The sequence below is a fragment of the Neopelma chrysocephalum genome, unplaced genomic scaffold, assembly GCF_003984885.1.
Source record: "Neopelma chrysocephalum unplaced genomic scaffold, ASM398488v2 Primary Assembly neopelma1_22, whole genome shotgun sequence".
NCBI classification, from domain to species: Eukaryota; Metazoa; Chordata; class Aves; order Passeriformes; family Pipridae; genus Neopelma; species Neopelma chrysocephalum.
The window spans coordinates 23,878,238-23,901,863 of NW_020897689.1; the positions used below are offsets into that span (position 1 = coordinate 23,878,238).

The window sequence follows — 23,626 nt, forward strand, 5'->3', positions numbered from 1 at the left end:
TTATCATATCAATTCCATTTTAATTAAAAAACAGTGATGATCGTTAGTGGTTTTATGGTGTCTGTTTTGAATTAAATGTGTGCTTAGTATATACGTCAGGTTGATTTATCTTTTGTGATTAATGCAATATACATAGATTCAGTGATTATGTGTCCTCTTAAGTGGCTTAGCTTTGGGAACAATTTTTTAACCTGCCAATATCAAGATACAAGAATCTGACTAAATAGAATCATAGAATCAGCTGGGTTGGAAAAGACCTCTGAGATCATCAAGTCCAACCCTTGATCCACTACCACCGCAGTTACTAGACCATGGCACTAAATGCCACATCCAGTCTCATCTTAAAAACCTCCAGGGATGGAAAATCCACCACTTCCCTGGGCAGCCCATTCCAATGCCTGATTACCCCGTCTGTACAACTATCAGTCCAAAATTTGGTCCTACTCTTCTGCATTAAGGGATAATGAAATTGCCAGAAGGGTTTTCTTTTCTTTTAGCCTGGTAAGGCCGTAGCGGCATGACTGCAGTTACTTCTGATTTTGAGCAGCATGGTAGAGAGATGAGCCTAGGTGGGGTCTTTGGAATCCAGGTTGGATGGCTCCTGGCTGGTGTTCCGAGACCTCCCCTCAGCACTGCCATCCCCCTGACGCTCATCAGGGAGCACAGTTTATCTGCACAGTCTCCTTGCTTCTACCCCTATTGCTGATGCAAATACCCTTTGTGTTTGCGTTAAGTTTCCATTGATGTATATTTGCAGTAAAAGGGTTATCTTAGGTTTTCTGGAGACTGTGTCTTGCCCTTTATTACATAACAAACAGATTTAATCTGCAGTTACAATTCTCTATAAACCTTGGCAATATCTTAGAATTCACTTTTTATAAACTGTATGTAAGATAATCTGCATGTCTTAATAAGGTGTGTGAACCAAAGTCCTGTGAACTGGAACTTTGTGATCTTTCCACTAAGCCACTGAACTTTGGATCCTGCCTATGCGTTTTCCTGGAGGATTGCTCAGAGCACATTTAGCTACTTTATGACTTAGGTTACTGTCACTGGGGGCAAGGTTACTGTCACCGGGGGCAAGGTTAGTCACCACCTTTGATTTAACTGAGTACAGAAAAGGGAAAGTTAGATCTTTATTACTTACCTGACACCTTGTTCTCAGGTAAATTTTATGAGTTGAAACCCTTGATTTTGCCAGAGGATTCAGTGCCTGGGTGTATTACTAGCTCTCCACATTTGTAGCATCAGGCAGTTATTCTGATCAGAAACTAAATAGAAGGATCTAGAATTAAGATTTATGGCAGGTGTTTTCACCTAACCATATAACTCCTCTATTAAGTAATATCTCATGCTGATAGATTTTGGCTTATTATGTTTTTAACACATTGTTAATTAAAACTGTGTCTGCAAGAGCTGGCTGGACAGACAACCATTTATTTCACCATACTTTAAAATGTTTTTCTTTGTTATGTCTTCAGGCTCCAAAGAGGAGATCTGAACACTTCTTTCTGGATTGAAATTCTAACAGTCTCCATCCATATTAATTTATAAATTACTGACATACCTATGAATCCAATTATTCATTCTTACCAGTGCACAGTCCTCCTGTGACAGGAATCTTAGACATAGGCTCCCACACAATGGAGAAATCTGTTGTTGTTCCCAGTTTAAATATAACTGAACAGAGACAAAAGATCATGATGCCAACTATCTCTCCTTTTGTTCTGTGGGATAATGCAGCAGTGCTCGATCTTTCTCAAGGAGCAAGTGACACCTTAACAAAGAAACTGTTTCTCATGGAACATTTCACATATGCTTCATATTTGGAACGACCAATAGGGAACACAGCAACTGGCTGAGGTGCAAAGTAATGGTAGGAGTATATTCAAAAAAGATCTGATGCTATCAGCTGCAAAACAGGAGATACGGTACAATATGAACAATAGGTCATGGTTTGCTTTCATTGCTATAGAGGATCCCCAAAATTGACAGACAGAACACAAAGACTCATTGGTTATTTTGCTTGTAATTCTTTATACTCAGAGGATGCTTCATTGCAGCTCAGGCAATGGTCAGCCCCTTGAAATTTTAAGATGTCTGGGGGAGCTGCACGAAGGATGTTTATGTTTCTGCCTTGCAGTCTTAATGCCTCCAGTGAAGCTATAATATTGTTTTATGGCACCATCCCCTTTAATAAAGTAGTTCCTTTTTGCCAGGGATGTCAATTTAATGTATTTTTAGAAAATGCAGACAGATGTACAGAAGGCTGGACCATTGTGCCCTAAATTTCCTTACATCATTAGAGAAAGATACAAGAGGTTTTTTTCAAATAAGGAAACCACAAAGAGAATGTTAAGAGGCAAAAAGCATGACAAGAGTTCATTACAAAGCCATAATGCATTTATAGTGTTTTCACTAAGACTGCATTTTCCGGGATATTTTATAAGAGGGAGAAAGGAAGCAGAGGGGAGAAAATACCTCAAATAATCCACAGAGGACTCACAAAGAGGCAAAGAGGAGGGAGAGCTTAAATGAAATGGTTCACAGGTGACTCCAAAGAAGTGGTTACAAAACCAAAGTTAACTCGCCGAATTCATGTTGCTGCTGACAGAGTGAAAGGTCAGTAGCTCTGTGTTTTACATGAAAGCTCCACAGTAACAAAAGCACAGATCCTTAGCTCAGCTACACAAAGACTGTTAAAGTTTTAATTGGAAGCCTTTGTTATTAGAAACTTAAGTTACAGTATCATTTATAAGTATTTATATTTATAAGTATTATTTCCGTGGAAAGGAAATATGTTTTCTTTTTGTATATATACGTGCTTTTCCCTCCAGTGAATGTGTGTTTCCCTCTACAATGCCCTGTGATCTATTTATTTGCCATCAGCTCTCAGTGTTAGGCTGTCTTTCAGCCCCCATTAATCTGGCTGTGGTTTGTAGTTATAATAAATGGAAACTCACAGACCTTGGTGTCATCCACCTCAGATAACATGATCCTATTAAATCTAATCCAAATTACTGGATGAGAACCCTTTGCCCTTGATACTTATATGGACAAGAGAGAGATTTGACACTAACAATACCAATATGGTTTAGCCTAGAGAGGAAATTTGCTGTCCTTCTGTAATTGATTTAGGATTCAGATGAGCTCTTTAACACACTGTTAAAGAGTGTGGGATTTTTAGCCATGCATCCCCAGTGCATTGAACACAATATTTGATCTTTTTCCATTAAATTTTTCAAAACCTTCATGAGTTACAAACCATATAGCAAAAATTTGCCAACAGACACTAACATAGGCATTTCTTTGGTTATTACTTCTAATTTTAAGCTGAATGAAGCAAAATGCAAACTGTATTACCTCTGCACCCTTGAAAACAAGCAATGAGTAATAATGCAAGCTCAGAAAGGATGACTGGAACTGTGTTTTTTTAACCATTGAAAATATTAGTTTTAATTACAGGCTTGAATAACGAATAGCATAATGACTATAGAATAAAATGTCACAGGGAAAGCCTCTCTTGTGGGAGTATTTTATTTTAACATGGGAATTGATAGATTTGGGAGTCCACCTGAAATGCTATAACGAAAGGAGGCAAATAATTTATGGAAGTTATTGTCAAATGGCAACACTGATGATGAAAGCCTTGGAACTACTACTTCTAACAATTAAAAAAACCCATGACACAGTGTTTACCTAAGACTAACATTGCTATTCATTCGTATAATACTATTCTCATCACACTTTATTTTAATATAAAATTTAGTCACTCTGGTCTGCTATAAAATGTATTGGGAGAATTGTTTATTTTGCCTTTAACAAGGATCTTTCCTGGTGAACCTGAAGAGGAGAAATCTTTACAATTGAAATTATGTTTACCATTCGTGACTGAAATACCTGAAAATTCAGGCTCTTGTTTACCAGAAGTTGTTTCCCATGTAAAAAAAAAAAATCAGAATATTCTAAGCACAGAACAGAAAACACATGAAATTCAGTTCACTGTCCACATGGATTTCCTCAGTAATAAAAAGTCTTCATCAACTGAAACAGGACAGCTTCTTTCCTCATGTAAAGATCATCCACTAGCTCTTCAGGATCAAAAAGCTTTTTACTAAGTGTTCATCAGCCTGATATAGATTTGTCTATGTTAAAGTACAAAACCTGAAAATCTAGTTGGCTTTTACTGGTTATCCCAACAATGTGTGACAGCAATACAATGTGTGGAAGCAATATAACTGAAAAAAAACATGGGGGAAAAAAAACTACCACAAAGAACCTTAAAACCAAAGAGACTTTCTTAATTCCTTCTTATGCATTAGTATTGTATTGGAACTAATACCTACTGATCATTGTATCTTACATTTACTTAAGTCTTTATACATTTTTTATTTCTTCTTGTCAGCATTAAAACCACTTCTGATAAAATCAGATGGAAGGGAATCGAAATCCAGGACTGGCTCCAGAGTGTGATGCAAAAATCTTTGCCATGATTGCTTTTTGTGAGGGGGGAAGGGAAGGAGGAAAGGCTTTTTTGTGATTAGAGAAAATCTGCTTCAGAGAGCAGAGAGCAGTCTGCAGAGAGCAGTCTGATGGGCATGAGATGTGGAAACTTTTAATGTCAACTGAGGCCAGTAAATCAATTGGGTATTTCCACAGTTTTGGTCACATGAGTATTTCGGAATCTACTTCAAAGGTAGGGAGCTTTACAAGTGGAGATGATTCAGTTGTTGCTATCCAAAAAGGTGATTTCCAAACCCCACCACCTTTAGGCCAATGGCTATATCTGTCCCATGCGGCAGGTTGCCGTACAGGAGAATATGTTTCTGCAGAGCATCTCCAGAGAGAGAGAAGGCTCTGCCATTACATGCCAATCCTCTGCTCCCTCAGAGGCCTCAACCCTGGCATGCTTTCACCATTCCTTCCAGAACTAGCTTCCCAGCTGAGAAACCTCTGCATGGAGAGAGATTTGCCTGTAAAAGAGTTGCCATAAAAGAGAAAGCAACACAAGATTTGGTGTGAACAGCTTTCTGAAACTTTTGCTGCCCTGAGAAGCTGCAAAAATTTGACAAGGGATTAATGACCAAAGCCATAAGGCCGTGTATCTGGCATCTTCTATTTATCCAGCCTGCACCTCATTTCACACAGTCTAAGGACACACTGCTGCACCTTAAGCAAGAAGACAGTTGAAAGTAGGAGCACTAGGTGGGAAGGAAGATTTGTTTGCATGCCTGTCAACATCAAGGACCAGCCTTAGAAAAGGTTTTCATTAAAAAAAAAAAAAAAAGATTGGCATCAGGGCATTGGGGAAAAAAAATTAACTATCAAAATGCTGATTCTGAATGACAGTGGAAGAAGCCATGTCAAGTCTATTCAGTCCAGCCCTCTACTCAGGAGAATAAAGCAAACTGTGTTCCGTGCCCTCCACCGTGGGTCACAATCAGGTACAAAGTAAAGATCTGAATGTCAAAGAAAACAGTTTTGCTGGTTTAGTCCTGTAATTCATGCTACATAATTGTAGCAGGTGCAGCTGCAATTCTTGATATAACTTGTCTTCATTTTATTAGGAAAAAAAAAAAAAGTGCCTATGGAGGAGACTTTCTGGCTCTGAGGATTGCAAAAAATGACTCTCTGAGATTTTTAGATAACCAAATTGAAATAAGCAGAGATGAGGGATACCTGCTTATTCAGGCAAACCAGCTTCTGAAAGCTACCGAAACATTTGGATAAAGCCAGCAGGATTTAGCAGACTGTAAAAAGCACAAAAAACCCCACCAGGTTGAAAAAAAAAATAAGAAACTGGACGGTTTTAGGAACATTCTGCATTTATTTGGCCCCACAATTCCTAATATTGTAACAAACTCCCAGAGTTTCACTCCTTAAAGTGCTTCAAACTCCATTTATATTATTATTATTACTTTTAACATTAATGTACATTTCTATATAAACAACAATTCAAAGAGATTTATATTTTTATAAAATTCTTTATATTAATGGATCAAATTTGCTCTCAAGGTGACCAACATTAAGGCAAATTTCCAAAATTAAGGCACTGGAGTTGCACAAGTTTATGCTGCTATGGATGAGAGCAGAATTTGGCCCGGTAGGGTATATACAATTATGTTTTCTGCATATATTTCAAAAGGCGCAACAGATTACCTTGGAAATCAATAACATTTAAAAGGGAGTTTATCAAAGCAAATACTTTTCATTTGCTTTGGCACAGTTCACATCCAGAGGATGCATTTGCTCACTGGCTGTTCAGAATAACCAGCCTGATGACTGGTGGTGTTCAGCAAAAAGGGAATTCACACCACCAGACACCATTCACACTTCATCAGACACCACCTGATGTGTGTACAACAACCATAACAGCAGTTACTTTGCTGGGCACCCATGCAAATTCACTACACCATGAATCTCTGAAATTCTCCTGGTGGAGACATGTTTGTCATTGATGTTAATACTCCGAAGGCAGCCAAAAAATGGGTCTTTAACTGGAAGCCACGGGGTGTCCAAATTTGCTACAAAAACCAAGGTAGAAAGACCAAGTTAATAAAATGAAAATTATTTTAAAGAACATTAATTATTGTAAGGCTTTCAAAAGAGGGGGAATGATATAGGACTACATGCATCGACTGGACCTTTGTTTTAGAAAGAAAAAAAAGCCAGTAGATACACCCAAAAAAAAAAAAAAGCAATAATATTACCTGGAATTTTGCCAAAGTAGAGTGGCTGATACACACGTCTAGGAGGAGAGGGTTGAAGTCCAGTGGTAGAGCTACTCTCTGTGCCCACCTCTAGCTGCACAGTGTTCTCCTTCTGAGAGACTGCAAAGGAGCAGGTAAATGAGAACTCTTTCTCAACCCTATTAATGAATCAACTAGATATGGCACTATTTTAAAACAGCATCTCTCTTGAAATTTAACTCATAGGAAAAACAGGTTTTAATTCAAAGTCAGGCTGACACACCTAAGTAGTCTGGGGTTAAGAGAGCCCTCCAAAAATCTTATGTAAAGCCTTGAATGAACACAAGACACTTACATTGTTCTAAAGAGTATTCTCAGAATAAACAGAAGTGAAATGATTGATAAAATCTGGAGCGGCAGTGCTCTGTGCCCACTATCTCTTCAAAGGTTCAGAAGAACTGGTATGTACAATGTACCTGCAATGGTATGCCACTGTCCATCAGACAGAGGTTTCTTAGGTGTGACTGATGTCTGGAATTCTCCAGCACCACTATTTCCAGCCGCAATGACCTGTAAAAAAGTTATCTTTTAAGCTACTGTGAAAAAGAAAAGGAGCAACACAAAAAGGTCAGAATTCTCCCTGCTGAATGAGGGAAATACAGCTGAAGTGGAAACAGTCTGTACTTACCTTTCCTCCTTCCATGTAAACAGTCAAGTAGTTGTCTTGCTTGCTTCCGGCATGGAGGAGTATACCTGTTGAACTCCTTGGTCGAATGGTAAACACAATCCTAAAATCCAAGCCCATCAGCAAATTACCTGTGGAGAAATAAACAGTGGGTAGAGGAATGATCATAGGAGGACGGAATTGGAAAATCACATAAAAATAAATAAAATAACCCGTACCATACACACTTCAGACATAATTCTAGATACCATAATCTCTAGAGAGCTTACCAATGGCGATATATCCTCCTTCATTAAAGAAATAAATCCCCGTGTCCATTGGAACATCCAGACATGGAAGTACGCCGTTTTTTTGCAGAGGTGCATTCATAACTTCTCCATTCACCTTAAAATTCCTCAGGCAACCCTTGAAACTCTTCATTGGTATATTCTGAAAGCATATTTCAAAACATGAATACTAAAGCATTATGGTAATTTTTTAGTAATAATATTAAACATTAGTTCTTTTGGACTCTTGGACTATAGAAAGCCAACTGGCACTAAAGGCACCTAAAACCCACCTTTGATACAGTGAAAAGATATTCAAAAGTCTAAGAAAAGAGCTTAAAACACAAAAGTAACAGTTGATTTTGAATTTACATAACTCCTGCTTGTCAAAAAGACAATGCAACAGGAACTGTGAAATCCCAAATATCCCCTTCCCTTCCTAAGAGTCTTATATCTGATTTTATAAAATACCCCGGATCATTAATTGTCCCATTTTTAAATAGAAACCACATATATTTCAGATTAAAATACAGTTCTACATCCATAATTCCTTAATGAGAATTAGCTTAATTTGCTCTTTTGCTTCTCTACAGATTATTGGTTATTCCACTGAGGTAAATATTCTGCCGAAAGATGGTATTTGTGGAATTAAAAATGTGACTTTGGTCTTCTCCATTTTTAAAGAATAAAAATGAAAACAGTACATGGTTGTCATCAGTGTCTCAGCAACACACGTTGAAAATATGGGTCCAGATGAAGGCTGTGTGAATAGGTGAGGAAAAAGATCTGTAATGCACAACTGCAAAACACCAGTCACAGATGGTAATCACCTGGTGCTTGGAAATACCCCCCAAAGCTCTTCAGCACAGAAATCCTGCATATTAAACACTTTCACATGTAATTAGTGCAGCATGGGGAGTGTGTGTGGGTGGATGTGTCAATTATTTACCTGTTTTTTCAGTGATGGCAGCCCTCCCACGTAGATTGGTGGCTTAATGCTGATGGCAGAATTTGTTGCTAATCTTCTGTGCTGTGCCCTTAGACCATCAACCACAAGGCGGACATTCTTCCCATCTGTGCTGAAGACCACCTTTCCAGGGTGCAAACATAACAGAATGAAAAACCCAAAGGCCAATGAAAGACACTGGAGATTTTCTCTGTCTTTAAATTAGACACCACATTGTTAAAAAACTTAAACTGAAAATAACTTGCTGGAATTATCAGTCTCAATAAGCTCTCTCAGAGACCTGTCAACCACATGAACTTTCAGGCATAGGAATTAACTTCTGATGACCAAAACCGAGTTTCTAATATCTTAAAAATTCAATAAGCTGTGCCTGCTGAATGCTAGTTGTGCTTTCACCACAGTTCCTGTGCCATACTACTTACAGTGTGCCATTGCCCATCATTGTATTTAATACTGGTTTTGATTTTGATTTGTTTTCCTCCAGAGCCAAGTGAGAAGACAAAACGTCCTTTTGAAATGCGGAGAGCCACATAAGAGTCCTCAGACCTTTCCTCCATGAAGACTATTAATCCTCTTGATGATCGAGTCTGTACATCTACAGAACAATGTAACCTGTAGTGGAAAGTAAGCATATTCAAGTACAGGGCTATTTTGTTAGTTGTCGTATTCTCTCTGTTCTCCAGAAAAATGTCAGTGAAATTCCCATTTGTGAAATGCAGAATGGCATTTGGGTGGGTGGAATCATGGCATTCTACACTGCCTGCATTTCTGAATGCGAATGAAACGACACATTCAGGCTTAGGAATTGGCATCAACATGTACTGTAATTGTCTACTACATCCCATTCAATCTACTCGGTTTAGGTAAATGTTTGCATAGAAAAAAAACACGCCTGAACCTTTAGAAGCACTCTTTTGTTATGGCACAAGACATAAGCAAGAAGAAAATCCCAACACTTGGCACCCAAAGGTTCAAGCAGCTTTGACAATTCAAGTATTAGGAGAACTGAGAACATTTGTATTACCTGTCTGTAGATAACAATGGAGAAAACATGTAGGATATGAAACTGTTGGGGATGCTTCCAAGGAGATGTGCTTCACTGCTGACAGGTAACTGAGTTGGTATTGTGTTGTTCTGCATGTTAGCAGCTTTCAAATAATCAAGGTATTTTTCATTCTGTTCATGTAAGACAGAATTGAAACATTTACTATGCATGCATATTAATAGAAACATTTCAATCAACACATTTAAGAGTTCCCACCTGAGGCAGTCAACAGCCTTCTCTGAATGACAGAAAAGCTGTTGTCATTCTGGATAGGTGTGGGCTTAGCCTGAAACTCCAACACAATAAGAACTTTCTTCCAATGTAAGATGGAAGGAAAATAAGAATGTCCGAATCTCAGTTCTACAAATGTGCAGACAAAGCCCTAGCAGCAATATGGAGTGAAGATGACAGTAACAATAAGCATACCTTGAGCATCTTAAATCCGAGGGGATTTTCAAATTCCTTCAGCAGCATTGGTTCAAGGTTCTCGTATTTGTGGCAAGCTCCAAGGGATACACGAGACTTGCCAGTATAATTCACGAGATCTTGAACCTCAGGGAGCTGACCTGCCCTGTAGTGATGAAAGCAGAAAGTGTTTGAGACAGCATTCGTTTTCGTTAGCATAATCAACAATATATTGTAAAACTGTGTTCTGTACAAAATAGATTTCCCAGTGATTCAATGTTAAAGTACTGATTTTTATTTTTCAAAGAAAAATGTACGTTCAATGTTGTAAAAACTCTTCATATTTGTCATGGTTCTGCCCATTTCTTTTTGGCAATGGAAAAATTCCAATGTTTTTATTCTTATATTTTCTAAATAAAGTATTTTTTTGCTAAAAGCTATCAATTTAAAAAAAACAAACATTGCCATTGAAAAAAAGAGGAAAAAAAAGACAGTGGTCTTATTAAATAAGATTCCGGATCAGGCTATAAAACTCTGCTGGTTAATTATTCAAAACCAACAGCAGATCAAGAAAAAATGACAACATCAGGTTCTGCTCAGTCCATGATTCACTCACTTTTAAATAAGATGTTCTAATGAGTTTTGTCAAGGGGCAAAAGCCCATCACAGCTTCATATGCAGCTTTAGCATTAGAGCCAAATTATCAGAAAGACTGTCAAAACCAATTTCCCATTTGTAGAAAGAATAATATTAAGCAATACTATAATTTTCTAAGTTGTACACAGCATCTCTAATCAGTAAATTACAAAACACTTTACAACAAAAAAAGGCAATGAAGTTCCTTGCCCCTGGTTTTCTATGAGAAGAGCAATAGAGTTGAGGGTAAAACCTGAACTCCTTCAATGCTGGTTGTTCTCTATTCACTCAGTCAGACTAGCTACAATATTAATTGTCCATCTATTTTTTTACTAAAAGCAATTTTCCAAATTTGTTTTCTGATGGGGAGGTTAATATGCAGGTTACTTCGTTGTCTTGCAGTGCTTTAAATGAAATTGAGCAACCTGGTCAGGTGGAAGGTGTCCCTGCCTGTTGCAGGAGGTATGGAACCAGATGATCTTTAAAGGTCCCTTCCAAGCCAAACCATTTTTTTAAAACTCTACACATGTATAAATACTCAGCAAAACTTAGCTAACACTAAAGCCCACTGGGACATCACTTATGTGTCAAGGAAAGCTTTTCTTCTAGAAATATATTTACGCATATTTTTTCTCCTAAATTTTGCCTATAAGATGTCTCTAATAACCAGGCAAACACGTAAAGAAAAGAGACAAACTAAATCAAGCACATGATTTCTATACATATGCTCTCACTTGTTTGTGTAACCGTTACGGTTCTGTCAGCAGCTTTGCTCCTTTCACTACCTGGCTCCCTGGGGAGCCATAACAATACAATCTGGCAGATCTTTCTGGATACTTTTTTGGGACATTTCCAATTCACTATGCAGACTACTAAACAGGTATGATTCAGACTAAAATTCCTTTACATTTGAACAGCAGATTAATTACAACTTGATACCATGTGTAATATAACTGAATATTTGAGGGCAGCAAAGCTATGAATTCATGAAGGCTTCACACATACAGAAGAAAAGCATTTTAGCAAAAAGTGATTTTAATATAATCGAAGAAGAAGAACAGGACAAAATGCATGAAACAAAATTCTTTCTAGGCCAAATACCTTTTTATAAAGATGTTTGAGATACAACCTTCAAAACTATCTCCACCAAATTTTATAGGTTTGTTTGACTCCTGGGATGCCCTGGGAGAGTCAACTGATTCTGATTTTGACTCATCATCAACCAGCAGAAGTACTCTGAAACAAAGTGAATCAACATAAGCATGAAATATAAAGAAATAGTTATGACACAAAATGAAATATATATAAAAAAGAACCATTTGACAGATGTGTTTTCTTGTTACATTTTAATTATGCTAGAGCTTCATTAGCTTACTTCTAGGATTTTTTCAGGATGTGCTCACTGACTGCAGTGAAACTGCTCTGCTTTTCCATACAAGATACTGCACAAGAGTTGAAGCTCATACTTCAGTCCTACAGTGAAATCCTGGTCCAGTTGAAATTCCTGAAAAAACTGTCATTAACATCTATGGAACAGGATTCAATTCTTTGTGTCTAAATGGTGCACTTGACCTATGAGCAATAGCTACTACAGACTATCAAGTTATAATCACCCAAAGTTATAGCCAACCATTTAAAACTTTCCACTTCAACTAACACTTCTGTAATTTCATGTTTTCCACAGAAATCAATATAATTTAGGAGCTTTTCAGTAAATTGTCTCTTCTGATATCTGTGTAGAAGACCACTGATGAAAAAACAGACACAATATTTGCTTCTTCCCCGGTCATTTAACCACCTATATTACAGTGATAAAGGTTATGGGAAGGGGAAGAGCTCCAAAGCCTCCAAAGCTCCAGCTAGACAAGAAGTCAAAACTCACACAACCTATAAAAGACATGCCTAATGGGGTACAGCTGAAACAGCTGTCCATACAGGTACCAAAATGTACCTTTACAGACCAAAAATCTCCCTTTCCTTCATTATTTAAGTATTCTTTCCTAGCAATGGCCATTTTTAGCTATTTATCTAAAGAACAAGTCCCACAGAATTTGAATCTTCTCTCTCCAACCACAACATATAGAATCAGATAAAGAACTGGACTCACGTGCTGTCTGTTTTTATTACTGTCACATAATGCAATGACCCATCCTCGTATTTCTTTTCCAGTTTGATTTCCTTCTCTCGCATCTTTGCAGTTACAGAGCCAGGTCTCAAAAAGATGGTAAGAACATCAGGCTATAAAAGAATCCCACAAAATCATCAGCCAAATGCAAGAGCCTTTAGTTCTTGCTACTGCCATTAATGCAGTTCTCAGTGGTTGCTTGTAAGAAACAAATTTTCCTACACTAAATCTGCATATCTCAGTTATCCAGTATGAGATGTTATGCCAAGTTCTGCACAATTAGCACAGTTTCTGTTTTAAAATACTTCTGCACTCTGAGTACCAAACAATTAGTTAAAATACTTGCTTATTTTTACAAAAAGCAGAGGAGTCAGTTCTCCCCTTCTCAAATGCCTGGTTTGCATTCATTTCTTAACATCTCCAGCCAGCAAGAATGCGGTTCGGCTTGAACCTCCCTGCTTTCTGAGGAATCATAGCCAAAATCAACCGCTTTTCTCTGCATATTTTATCATGATAACCTTTCTATGTGGGCAGAATGCCTATTTTTCCTGAGAAAATTTCCAGCCAACTGTATTCAGCAACAGTTTTCTTACTGGGATGGTGGTGTTAGGGGCACGAGCTAGTCTGCAGAAGGCTCAAGTTCAAAGCTCAGTTACTGATCAAACTACTTGCTGGCTGAGTGAAGAAATTGCCAGGATGAGTTTGTCTGGCCTATGACACGCAAGATGCCATGCTCAAAAGATGATTATAATAGCCATTTCTTGCCTTAAAATACAGGAATAGAACAGAAACTGACAAGACTGATTCAGAGATAAAACCAATCACATACGCAAAGCTGAACAAGTTTCATACCCGTAGATTGTAATTTAAGAGTGTTCCAGTTGAAGACATGGTCTGAAAGCCAAAGCCAACTTGGAAATCCTTGGGATATGGGAAATCTGTTGCACTCAGGCTCAGAGTTCCCCCTGTGGAGAAAGCTGCAGATCTGACAAGCTGAAAGAGAGAAAATAATGCTTTCAGTGATTTTCCTCTTAGTCAGAGGACATGGAAACATGAGACAACAGCTGCCCCACTCAACGTAATTGTGACCAACTCCAGTCAAAACCAAGCACAAGGCAAACGACAAGCACCATTATTTCAGTACAGAACACACTGACTGAATTGGTTTTACCAGCATTAACTATGATCTCAGAAATTCTAAAGCATGCTGAGTATAATGAACTGTTCGTCTCTGGCTACTCTGGCTTTGAAAGTTTTCACACTTGGGGACACAAAAGTGAGTGGCTGTGGAGCTGTGTAGGTGAGCTACATAACTGAAACTGTGTGAGTCATAAGACAGAATATACCTGTGCTTTTCGAAATAAGACAAGTTTTAATACTTGAGAAGTTGCACAGATACAAAGAATGAAGGTCAGATCCTCTGCACTGGGAAATAGCCTGCAAAGAAATTGCTCTGTGAAAGGTTTAGATGCCACAAAGGGAAAGGAAACGAGCACAAACTTACAGTGCAAGGCCATAGTAAAAAAGGGCAAATGAGATAATGCACCATGTAAGCAGCAATAAGGAGAAGCAGAAGGATAGTTTTCATCTCTCCTTGCAGCATTGGTTAAGCCAGCACTGAAATGTCATATTATCCCATTTCAAAAAGAATGGGGCAAAACTCAAGGGTGCACAGAAAATAATTACAAAACAGTCAGATGAGTGGAGCAATAGCCTTACAATGAGAGACTTCAGCAGAAGTGGTCTGTTAAGATCTTTCAAGAAAAAAGGCTGAGAGGTCATTTAATTAGGAAGCACAAACACCTTGATGAGAGGGAAGATCCAGAATAGTATTAAGTAACTAAGTATTCCAGCCTAATCAATAACAGCAACTAGAAGCCAACAAGCTTACATGGTAAATATGAATTCCTAATTGTAAACAGTATTAAATAAGAGGGTGGACTATATGCTGGAGCAAGCTATCACAGTAGGGATGGTGTCTCATTTCTTCTGTATCTTCATACCCAGCCCACGTTCTTTTATTGCAGTCACATGTTAACCAAATACAATTTTTGACTTAATTAAAACATAATGGTCCAGGATTTACAGGCAAACCAGACTGTGTGAACTCGAGGAGAAGTTTTTAAGGAACTTTTTAAATTACCTTCCAGTCATCTGAACATTTCTTGCTGACACCAAAAGTCTCGTCAAAAATAACAGATGCAGTGGCTGGGTTTTTCACATTCTTCATGCAGCCCCGGAATGGAGGTGTGGATATATTAAAGCTGGTTTCAGGGAGTGGAAGGAAAAAGAGTTCAGCAGCCTAGTATTCCAAAGTACACACCAATATAGTAGCCTATAAATGCTGACAATATAAGAAATAGAAAGACAACACAAAAGCAACCTTTCTTGCGTACACATACTTCATGCTGATCAAACCCAATCTTCAGGATACACTCCAACAAAGATCGCACCCTTAGCCAAAAATCACAGATTATGATCATGTATTACACATTTGTTCTTTTTATGTCACATAAGATACCTGACTGTGTAAGAAATTGTTTAAGGACAGAGTTTAGATGGAGTTTCCGTACAAATCCTGTGCATTACAGTCTTTTTTACTCACCGCTCCCGTAAAAAAGGTGGGATTCCACCTAGGTAGTACTCAGTGAAATTGAAGACATGTATGTTGGCTTTAATATCAGGACTGACATAAACAACATTCTTTTTTCGGTCAAACACCAAATTAACCTGAAATATGTGAATCATGAGAATTACGTCACTTGGTAGAAACAAAAATAATTTAGCAGATTAAAAGTACTCCCATGGAGCAGGACTCGGTGGTGGTTCCCCCCCCCCCCCATTTACTAGTGATTAAATGCAGGATAACTGCAGTAGTTCAAAAGTACTTTGCAAAATTTGGGTATTTAGCCAAAGCAAATGCCTAAGGAAAATGTCTTACTATCTAAATACAAGGTGAGGTTTTATTTTCCTCAGAAAGATTGCCCTAAAATCTCATCTAAGATTCAAGTATTTTTGTCTTCTGTTTGCAGCTGAAGATTCAGAAGCTGCTGTCTGATACAAGGACTAAGTCAGTCAGTTGGCTAGGTCAAGGTAACTTGACCTAGTAGGGCATAAAAGTTCCTTCCAGTAGACCCTGCAACTTACACTATTTAGTTGGAAATGTATTGAGGTGAAAAGGGAGAATAATTCAACATGGAAATCAAAGGTTTTTAACAATGTCTTTACGATTTCACTAAGGTAGCGCTACAAAACAGCTGGACTGAAGCTAAGGAGACAAGCAACAACAAAAAGACTACAAAAGAGTAATCCCTACAAAGATCAGTCCACCCAGAAGAAATAAACCCTTAGGTGGTGAAAACACTAATCTAAGTATTAACCTAACGTCAATAATTGCAATGTACACAGTCCTCTTTATGTAAAACATTTCTCTGACAAAGTTTTTTTCTTTGGTGGTTTTACTGTTAAAATTGAACTTATTCACAGTAAAGCATGACAAGAGAAAGATTAATTTTCACATGTCCAAACTAATCCCTACTGACTAGATTTCCTCATAGAAAAAGAAAACTCCACAACTAAACATTACAAGAGGATATTTAGTTTCACCTAATCTGTATTTTTACAAATAATGATCACTCGATTCTTTAAAATTACATACTTGTTTATATGTTCCATCATTTACAGTTGCTTTGGTTTCTATTTCTTTTGGAGGTTCAGAGTCAACTTGGTATCTAAAAACTGTATGACCATTTTTAATTAGTGCACTGATGAAATGATCCTGCAATAAAAAGAACACCAACACAATTAAACTGCCAGAATTTCACATATATTTCACTGTCATGAATAATTTTAATGAAGCTATCTAGTTTCTTCAGGAAAGCTTTTTGGGGAAATGGTAACACAAAGCAGACTAAATCTTACACTAATCAACCATAATTACTTTAAACTATTATAAACAGATCTGGTATCAGCTCCAGGTATTCTCCAAATCTCTAAAGGACTTCAAGTCATTTCAGGATGTCTACTGAAATAGAAAATTATCCAGAACATGTCACAGTGATTGCCATATGCCTACGACACTACTAGATAAGTAGCATCACTGCCTTTTTGAGCACCTTTACAGGTGTAAGTCACCAAGTCACTTTCAATATTTTTCCTTCCTCTGTTTCCACACACATCTAGATTTGGAAAGAATGCACTTCCAGTATTGTAGGATTTCAGTATTCCAACATAAGTTTGATTTCAATTACATTCCTTATTTCCTGTCCCCAGTTCTGAATTCTCTGCATGGTCTAATGGAAGAGTTATTTGGAATGATTTTTTTTCTCAGCTTTGACAAAGTGAATATTCAGTAGCCATTGTGGAATCATAGAATATCTCAAGTTGGAAGGGACCCATAAGGATGATCAAGTCCAACTCCCTGTTCCTTGCATAACTACCAAAAACTAAACCATATGACATTAAACATACAGCAGAATCTACTAATTTTTTGCATAGAAAAAAATCACACTTTTAAGACATTTCCTTACTGTTATTACTAAATCTAACATGCTCTTGAATAAGCAAGATTTTTAAAGATGTTCTCTGACCACAAAACAGACAGAAGCATTCCACACATTACCTCATGTGCTGCAAAAAAAACAAGGCCTTCATCTGCAGTAGTCTCAACTGTCTGCTCGTACCGTACTCGGTTAGCATTTCCTTCTTTTGCTGTGACACGGGCATAACCAGTGCCCTCAAAATAGCTTTGGTCAGTCTCTTCTTTATACCTGTAATAATTCAATGTCACAGGTGTGAATATATGAGAGCAAAAACCACTACCACATGGACTTACTGCTGTTGTAGTTTTAAAAAAGCTTAACTTAAAGCATTTGCTATAGGGCCAAATTCCGATCAAGCCCAAACAGAGAGAAAACCTTCCACTGCCTTCTATCAGACTCACATCTGGTCTTTAGAGAGGAAATCATTAGTGACTTTTTTGAACTTAATGTAATATTTAGTTTATAAAGGAGCTGAACCCATTAGTCCACAAATTGTGTCTGGATTTTATAACACCTAACTTTAAACAGACTGTGACTGCCATAAATGTGAATCATGCCATCACTAAGAATTTTCTCTAAGAAATGTAATAATGACCAAGAGTTAGAAAAAAAATCACCAGTTTAGCTACAGTGGTTATTCGTCTGGATGAGAAAAGACAAGAATCCATAATGATAAAATCACAGAACTGTGCAACACTTCTATGTTTAGATCATACCTTCTGCAGGGTTGCACTTCAGTGGTATTGAGATTAAATGTCCTCTTGAAGTTGTAAAGGCTGATAATATGCTCATTTAGGCTGTTTAATTCAATGCAGCCTTCATAATTAGGATAGTCAAGATTACGTGGAGGCTGCAAAATAGTGTCATCAAAAACATTCCATCAACATCAGCTGATAAAATTTTACATTGACATCTAACTGCTAAGACTTACTGCAAATGTTATTAAGACACAGAATATGACATTCTAAATATATATTAAAAATATTATATACTTGTATATAATCTCCAAACCATCTGATACCACCCCAGGAATACTGCAGCCCAATTTAAAGTGGAGTCACATGGATGCATTGGGAACAGTACTTAGCAGGGCTAGACAGGTTTCATGCTTTACTCAGCTTTCATGCAAGTGAAAGATCATTATGGTCCCTGCTTTGAGTTTTGCATGCTACAAGCCAGGCAGCTTCTGTAGGAAGTGGCATCTCCTTGCATCCCATCTATTCCTACTGACATGGATAAACTTTTACACATGCTTTGAAAGACTGCTAGTTCCAATTTTTACTTGTAAGAACAACAGAACAATTAACAGAAAATCTCTTTAAAACACTAAGAAACTCTTTGTACCCTAAAATCTGCGGGGTATCCTCCAACATAAAAGACAACAGTGCTGGGATCAAGGTTTAGGAGAGTGTCACTGCCTCCACTGCTTGCACTCATGGGGCTTTCCTGCTCTGGAGAAATTGATGTTGCTGCTCTGATGTAATTCAGCTTTGCATACTGGTAAATCCTAAAACCAAGACAGAGAGGAAGAATATCACATCATGCTACAAAAAACCAAACACATTCTTAGCAGGTTTTTGAGAAGGTTGTTGTGCACTGTGGATCTTATACCTTTCAAACTTAACTTGATCCATAACAGCTTCCTCAGTTTCGCTTTGAGTCACCAATGACTTCACTCTTATTTCTCCATCACCACCTCCCAGGTTATAGACACAAGTAAGGTGACCGTCTTTCACAGCCATACCAATATAGTCCTTGGAGGCCTAAAAATAGCAAAGCAAATAATAATTCATAAATGATTAATGTTAATGAAGGTAAAATACAGCAGCACTTCCTCAGAGACATCATCATACTGTGCATGAGTCATAAGAAATCCACCCACCTAATGATGAGAATTAAGTTTATCAGTTCTGGGAAGAAAAAATGGTAATCTTATGTGCTGCATTGATTCAATGAATATAGTTACAAATTAATTGAAAAGTCATGTGTCGCTTTTTATTTTTGTAATCATAGTAGCTAAAATAATTTTCACATTTGTAAAATCTCCCAGATAAAGCCATGAAAACATGACACCTTTACTAAAAGCTAGACTCAACACCTGTGAAACAAAAAAGATGTTCAAAACAAGTCTCAGTGAAGGACAGTGTTTCCTACTGAGGTGACTGAGAGCAGTCATTTTCCAAAGAAATTCATACTATATTTCTTCCACATACCATATTTCAGAAGTAACAATTAAAATGCTGTCAACAGATATCCTGGCCAGTTATTCAGGGGATAAAGAGGTGAAATTCAGTGTAGAATAACTACCTTTAAACAGCTTTCTGTGTATGTGTGAGATTCACTACAGACACAGCTGCTGTTAAATATTAAAACTTAAAAATGCATTCAGGAACTGCATGCAGGAAATTTTTAAAATGTTTGATGGTGATGGAGCAAGCCTGAATGCACAAGCAGGTCTGCATTATTCTGCATATTCAGAAGTGAAAGAAATTAAGAGCCAAAGGGCTGAATTTTAAGACTGAAATTATCACTTCTTAACCAACAAAGAAACTCACAATGACTTATACTGTGAAAAGAGTCAAAGCTGTGAGGCAGGAGTTGGGCTGAGTTTGTGCTGACTGCTGCAGAAACTGTCAGTTCTGACAAGACTGTGGGACGGTATCCATGACAGAGAGGTAACTTCCAAGGGAGCAAAACAGCAAAGAATCAAAGGGCAAAGCAGTCAGCCCCAAAAGTTACTTTGCCAGTGAAGGAATCAACAAAACATTTCTACCACCACATATCAGCAATTATAAAGAAATAGGCCAACAGGAGCTAGAAACTTCAGTCAAAATAGATCACTTCCCATTCGTTTCTCAAAACATGATGTTTGTTGTAAAAATCAGATTAAATATCAAAATATACCTACATCTTTACTACCCAGGTACAGTACAAACTTATTTGATGCCCTTTCAGGAGCGTCTAATCTTTTCTGAGGTCTTTGGAGAAATAAAGAAAGTGAAGTATAGCCTTTCAGATCTTCAAGGTTGCTCGGAGGTCGAACCTCTACACCAGAGCTGCCATTGAACCTCATAGGAATAGCAACCTGTTAAGAAAAACAAAATTCAATACATTATAATTATCTTTTTCTACTAATTCTACTTATTTTACTGTTGTATTTAATTGCAAAGTAACCTATTACACATCCTAGCCATGTTTCAGCCACCAATTACTAGAGATTTGGACTCTGATCCTACCAAACAACATAATTAGGAAACAGACTGGATAAAACAGTAATCTGTATTATCAATACTCACTTAACACAGCACTTTTTTATTTCAGACATCAATTAACCAGAAGGATGTGCACTGCATCTCTAAAGAGCAAGCCTGTGAATTATTTAGATGTCTACATACACATCCTGATGCTTCACTTAGCTGGACTTGACTATCAGTTGGGAATTATAACGCACCTCTGATATTGTAAAGACGTCCTATTACAGCTATTTGCACCATGATCACTGATTCCTCTTATTCACTGTAACTGTAGGTTATTTGTGATGATCTCAGGGATGCTTCTCAGGGACCTGAGACCACACTATCCCTTCAGCACCTACAGCAGTTACTTAAACGGAGAAAGAACGGTCTAGCAAAAAGATGCTAGTAGCCAACTTCTAACATCTTGGAGCAGCTGGAGAAATGAGAGCACAGAGCTGCCCAACTTTTTTGGCAGTGTCAATGCTCAATTGGCCACACATGGGTGGAGAGCCCTGCCCCTAAGCTGCAGATCCAACTTTATCCCTGCTGCCAAAACCACAACAATGTACCTTGGAAGGCAAGAGGCTGTTGTACAAATAAGTATTGCAGAGATGCCTGGGAAAAAACCTAATGGGAGAAAGGTGTAGCAGGATGATACTGCATCCACTCCTTCTTATGTACAAATTATTATGCTTCCCATCATCACAGTTACTTTAAATGCTAGGTGGTGCCGTTGAATTAAATTTATGTCTGGTCTTTCACATGCATTTTAACAAAATTATTTAGAAAGAGAAAGAGGAACAAAAGTACTGTTGTGTGTGCAAAACACTGAGGTCTAGCATGATTGCAATGCTCACGACAGACCTTATTTGCAGCATCTCTTGCCTGTTGAATCAGCTCTCTTATGCGATTTATGTTCTCAGAGATGTTGCTTATTGGCATCAGCTGTTGGTTGATACTCCTGATCTTGCTGAAAAGGTCTGGAAGTTGGTTTGTCAAATTTTTCACTGCAGTGAAAGAAAAAAATAATAGATGCCAAACAGGAAGAGGAAAACAAGATGCAAAAATGTGGTATCACTACACAATTACCAGAAATGCAGTGGGCAGAGTGATGACAGAACTGTTTTCACTAGTCCTACAATACTAGGAAGCTCTCACTAAACTAGCAGTTTATAAAGAGGTTATTGTACTCCTGAAATTTGTGGCCAAAGGTATTTGCAGAAGCAGTCAGAATCAGCACTTTCAAAAATGTCTAGATAAAGGTCCAGAAAAAATATTAAGTAGAACAGCACTGTGGTCTCTAACATTATTATCCAGTGACTATGGATGCTATGGGAGGATGAGAATTAAGGACAGCAGACAGGGGTCAGGCTTACATGCATTTCTTGAGTAGCACCTCCTGCTGCCACTGTCAGAGAGTGAATACTGGGGCAAGCACACTGCTGGCCTGACTGAATAGGGCATGTCTTACATTCTTGTGTCAAGGTTGTTAGTCAGCAAAATTTAGTAGTGAGCCTTACAGTATCTGGGCACATTTATTTCAGTAGAAAATACTATGAGAATTTCCTTTATAACAAGAAACAATTTTTCATCTCCTGTGACTACAAAAAAAAAACAAAACAAAAAAACTCACCCTGAAAGTATCTGCAGACTGCAACTCTATGAAGTTGGCAAATAAAATGAAATACAGACCTATCATTTTTCTAAGTATTACTTATAAGCCAGTCTTGTATCTGCAGGGATGACTTATAACTCTGCAATAATATCCAGGACTAGTACTTGTATTTATCTTATTTAAAATGTTTTCCTCTCACTTGACTTTATCAGATAAATCTGCTGAAAAGATGTAAAACAAACTTGTTTGGGATTGTAATTGTCCCTTTTTTTGTATTCAGCACAGGCTCTATGTAATCCATTCACTTAATTTCAGCTAACAGATATCTAGCCTAAGCTAATTGTCTAGATCCCTTCTCTACCCAGTATAGTATAAAATCACATAATTAGAGGGTGGCTGAGATTGGAAGGGACCTCTGGAGATCATCTTGTCCAACCCCTGTGTTCAAGCAGGGCCACCTAGAGCCAGTTTCCCAGAATCGTGTCTAGACAGCTTTTGAATATTCCCAAGGATGGAGATTACACAACCTCTCTGGGCAACCTGTGCCAGTGCTCAGTCACCCTCACAGAAAAACAAGTGTTTCATGATGTTCAGAGGGAACCTCCTGTGTTTAAACCTTTTACCCCAAGAGCACATTGCTGGGTCATCTTCAACTTGGTGCCCACGAGGACCCCCAGGTCCTTTTCTACAAAGCTTCTTTCCAGCTTGCCCACCTGCTCAACATATACTGCTGCAGGGGTTTAATTCTCCTCCGGTGCAGAACTTCTCCTTGTTGAATTTCATGAGGTTCCTGTCAGTCTATTTCCACAGCCTGTTGAGGTTTGTCTGGATGGCAGCGTGACCCTCTGGTGTATCAGCCACTCCTTCCAGTTTTGTGTCATGAGCAAACCTTGCTGAGGGTACACTCTGCCCCCTCATCCAGATCATGAATGAAAATGTTAAACAGGATCAGACCCAGTACTGAACCCTGGGTTACCCTGCCAGTCACTGACCTCCAAGTCTTTAGAGACCAGTCATGGCACCAACTTTTAACACGTACCACAGGATAGCCTGAGTCACTCTCTGCTGTGCCTATCCCTTTCTACTGGCAATAAAGGAAGCTAAGAATACTAGCTTAGTCTGTGTGCCCAAATTTTAAATGTCTAAACCTTCCACTGCAAAACTGACCATGTTCATGTAACAGTGATTTGGCAGATCCCACACAGCACTTGCAATACCTGAATTGTTTGCCTCCATCAGTGCTTTACTGAAGCCAGCACTCTGTGTGCTTCCATAGGTACTCCTAATTTTTTCCACATCTGCTTGAATTGGGAGCAGTTCATCCCATACATTAGTTGTGACATCCTCAGCACTTTTTACCATGTTCTTTGCACTGGTGATGATGCTGTCAATGTCATCTGAAACACACAGAAGTGC

At 38.0% G+C, this 23,626-nt stretch overlaps 1 protein-coding gene across 2 annotated transcripts in view; it reads right to left on the reverse strand.

The window, feature by feature from the left end:
* Positions 1-5,795: 5,795 nt before the first annotated feature.
* The window catches only part of LAMA3 (laminin subunit alpha 3), a 108,587-nt gene continuing 90,756 nt past the window's right edge, over positions 5,796-23,626 (reverse strand). Inside the window, exons 55-76 of one of the 2 annotated variants that reach the window (XM_027675155.1) lie at positions 23,428-23,607; positions 21,460-21,602; positions 20,268-20,444; positions 18,971-19,122; positions 18,704-18,866; positions 18,076-18,209; positions 17,440-17,587; positions 16,477-16,596; positions 15,424-15,548; positions 14,962-15,082; positions 13,671-13,811; positions 12,801-12,931; positions 11,795-11,929; positions 10,079-10,223; positions 9,632-9,783; positions 9,030-9,219; positions 8,590-8,730; positions 7,644-7,803; positions 7,378-7,505; positions 7,166-7,259; positions 6,711-6,830; positions 5,796-6,524 (exon numbers count right to left, since the gene is read on the reverse strand). In XM_027675155.1, the coding sequence (XP_027530956.1) occupies positions 6,379-6,524; positions 6,711-6,830; positions 7,166-7,259; positions 7,378-7,505; positions 7,644-7,803; positions 8,590-8,730; positions 9,030-9,219; positions 9,632-9,783; positions 10,079-10,223; positions 11,795-11,929; positions 12,801-12,931; positions 13,671-13,811; positions 14,962-15,082; positions 15,424-15,548; positions 16,477-16,596; positions 17,440-17,587; positions 18,076-18,209; positions 18,704-18,866; positions 18,971-19,122; positions 20,268-20,444; positions 21,460-21,602; positions 23,428-23,607 (3,146 nt within the window). In that variant the 3' untranslated portion in view covers positions 5,796-6,378. Of the gene's footprint in view, positions 6,525-6,710; positions 6,831-7,165; positions 7,260-7,377; positions 7,506-7,643; positions 7,804-8,589; positions 8,731-9,029; positions 9,220-9,631; positions 9,784-10,078; positions 10,224-11,794; positions 11,930-12,800; positions 12,932-13,670; positions 13,812-14,164; positions 14,256-14,961; positions 15,083-15,423; positions 15,549-16,476; positions 16,597-17,439; positions 17,588-18,075; positions 18,210-18,703; positions 18,867-18,970; positions 19,123-20,267; positions 20,445-21,459; positions 21,603-23,427; positions 23,608-23,626 lie in introns of those variants that run through there. The other variant, XM_027675165.1, reaches the window with a different exon arrangement.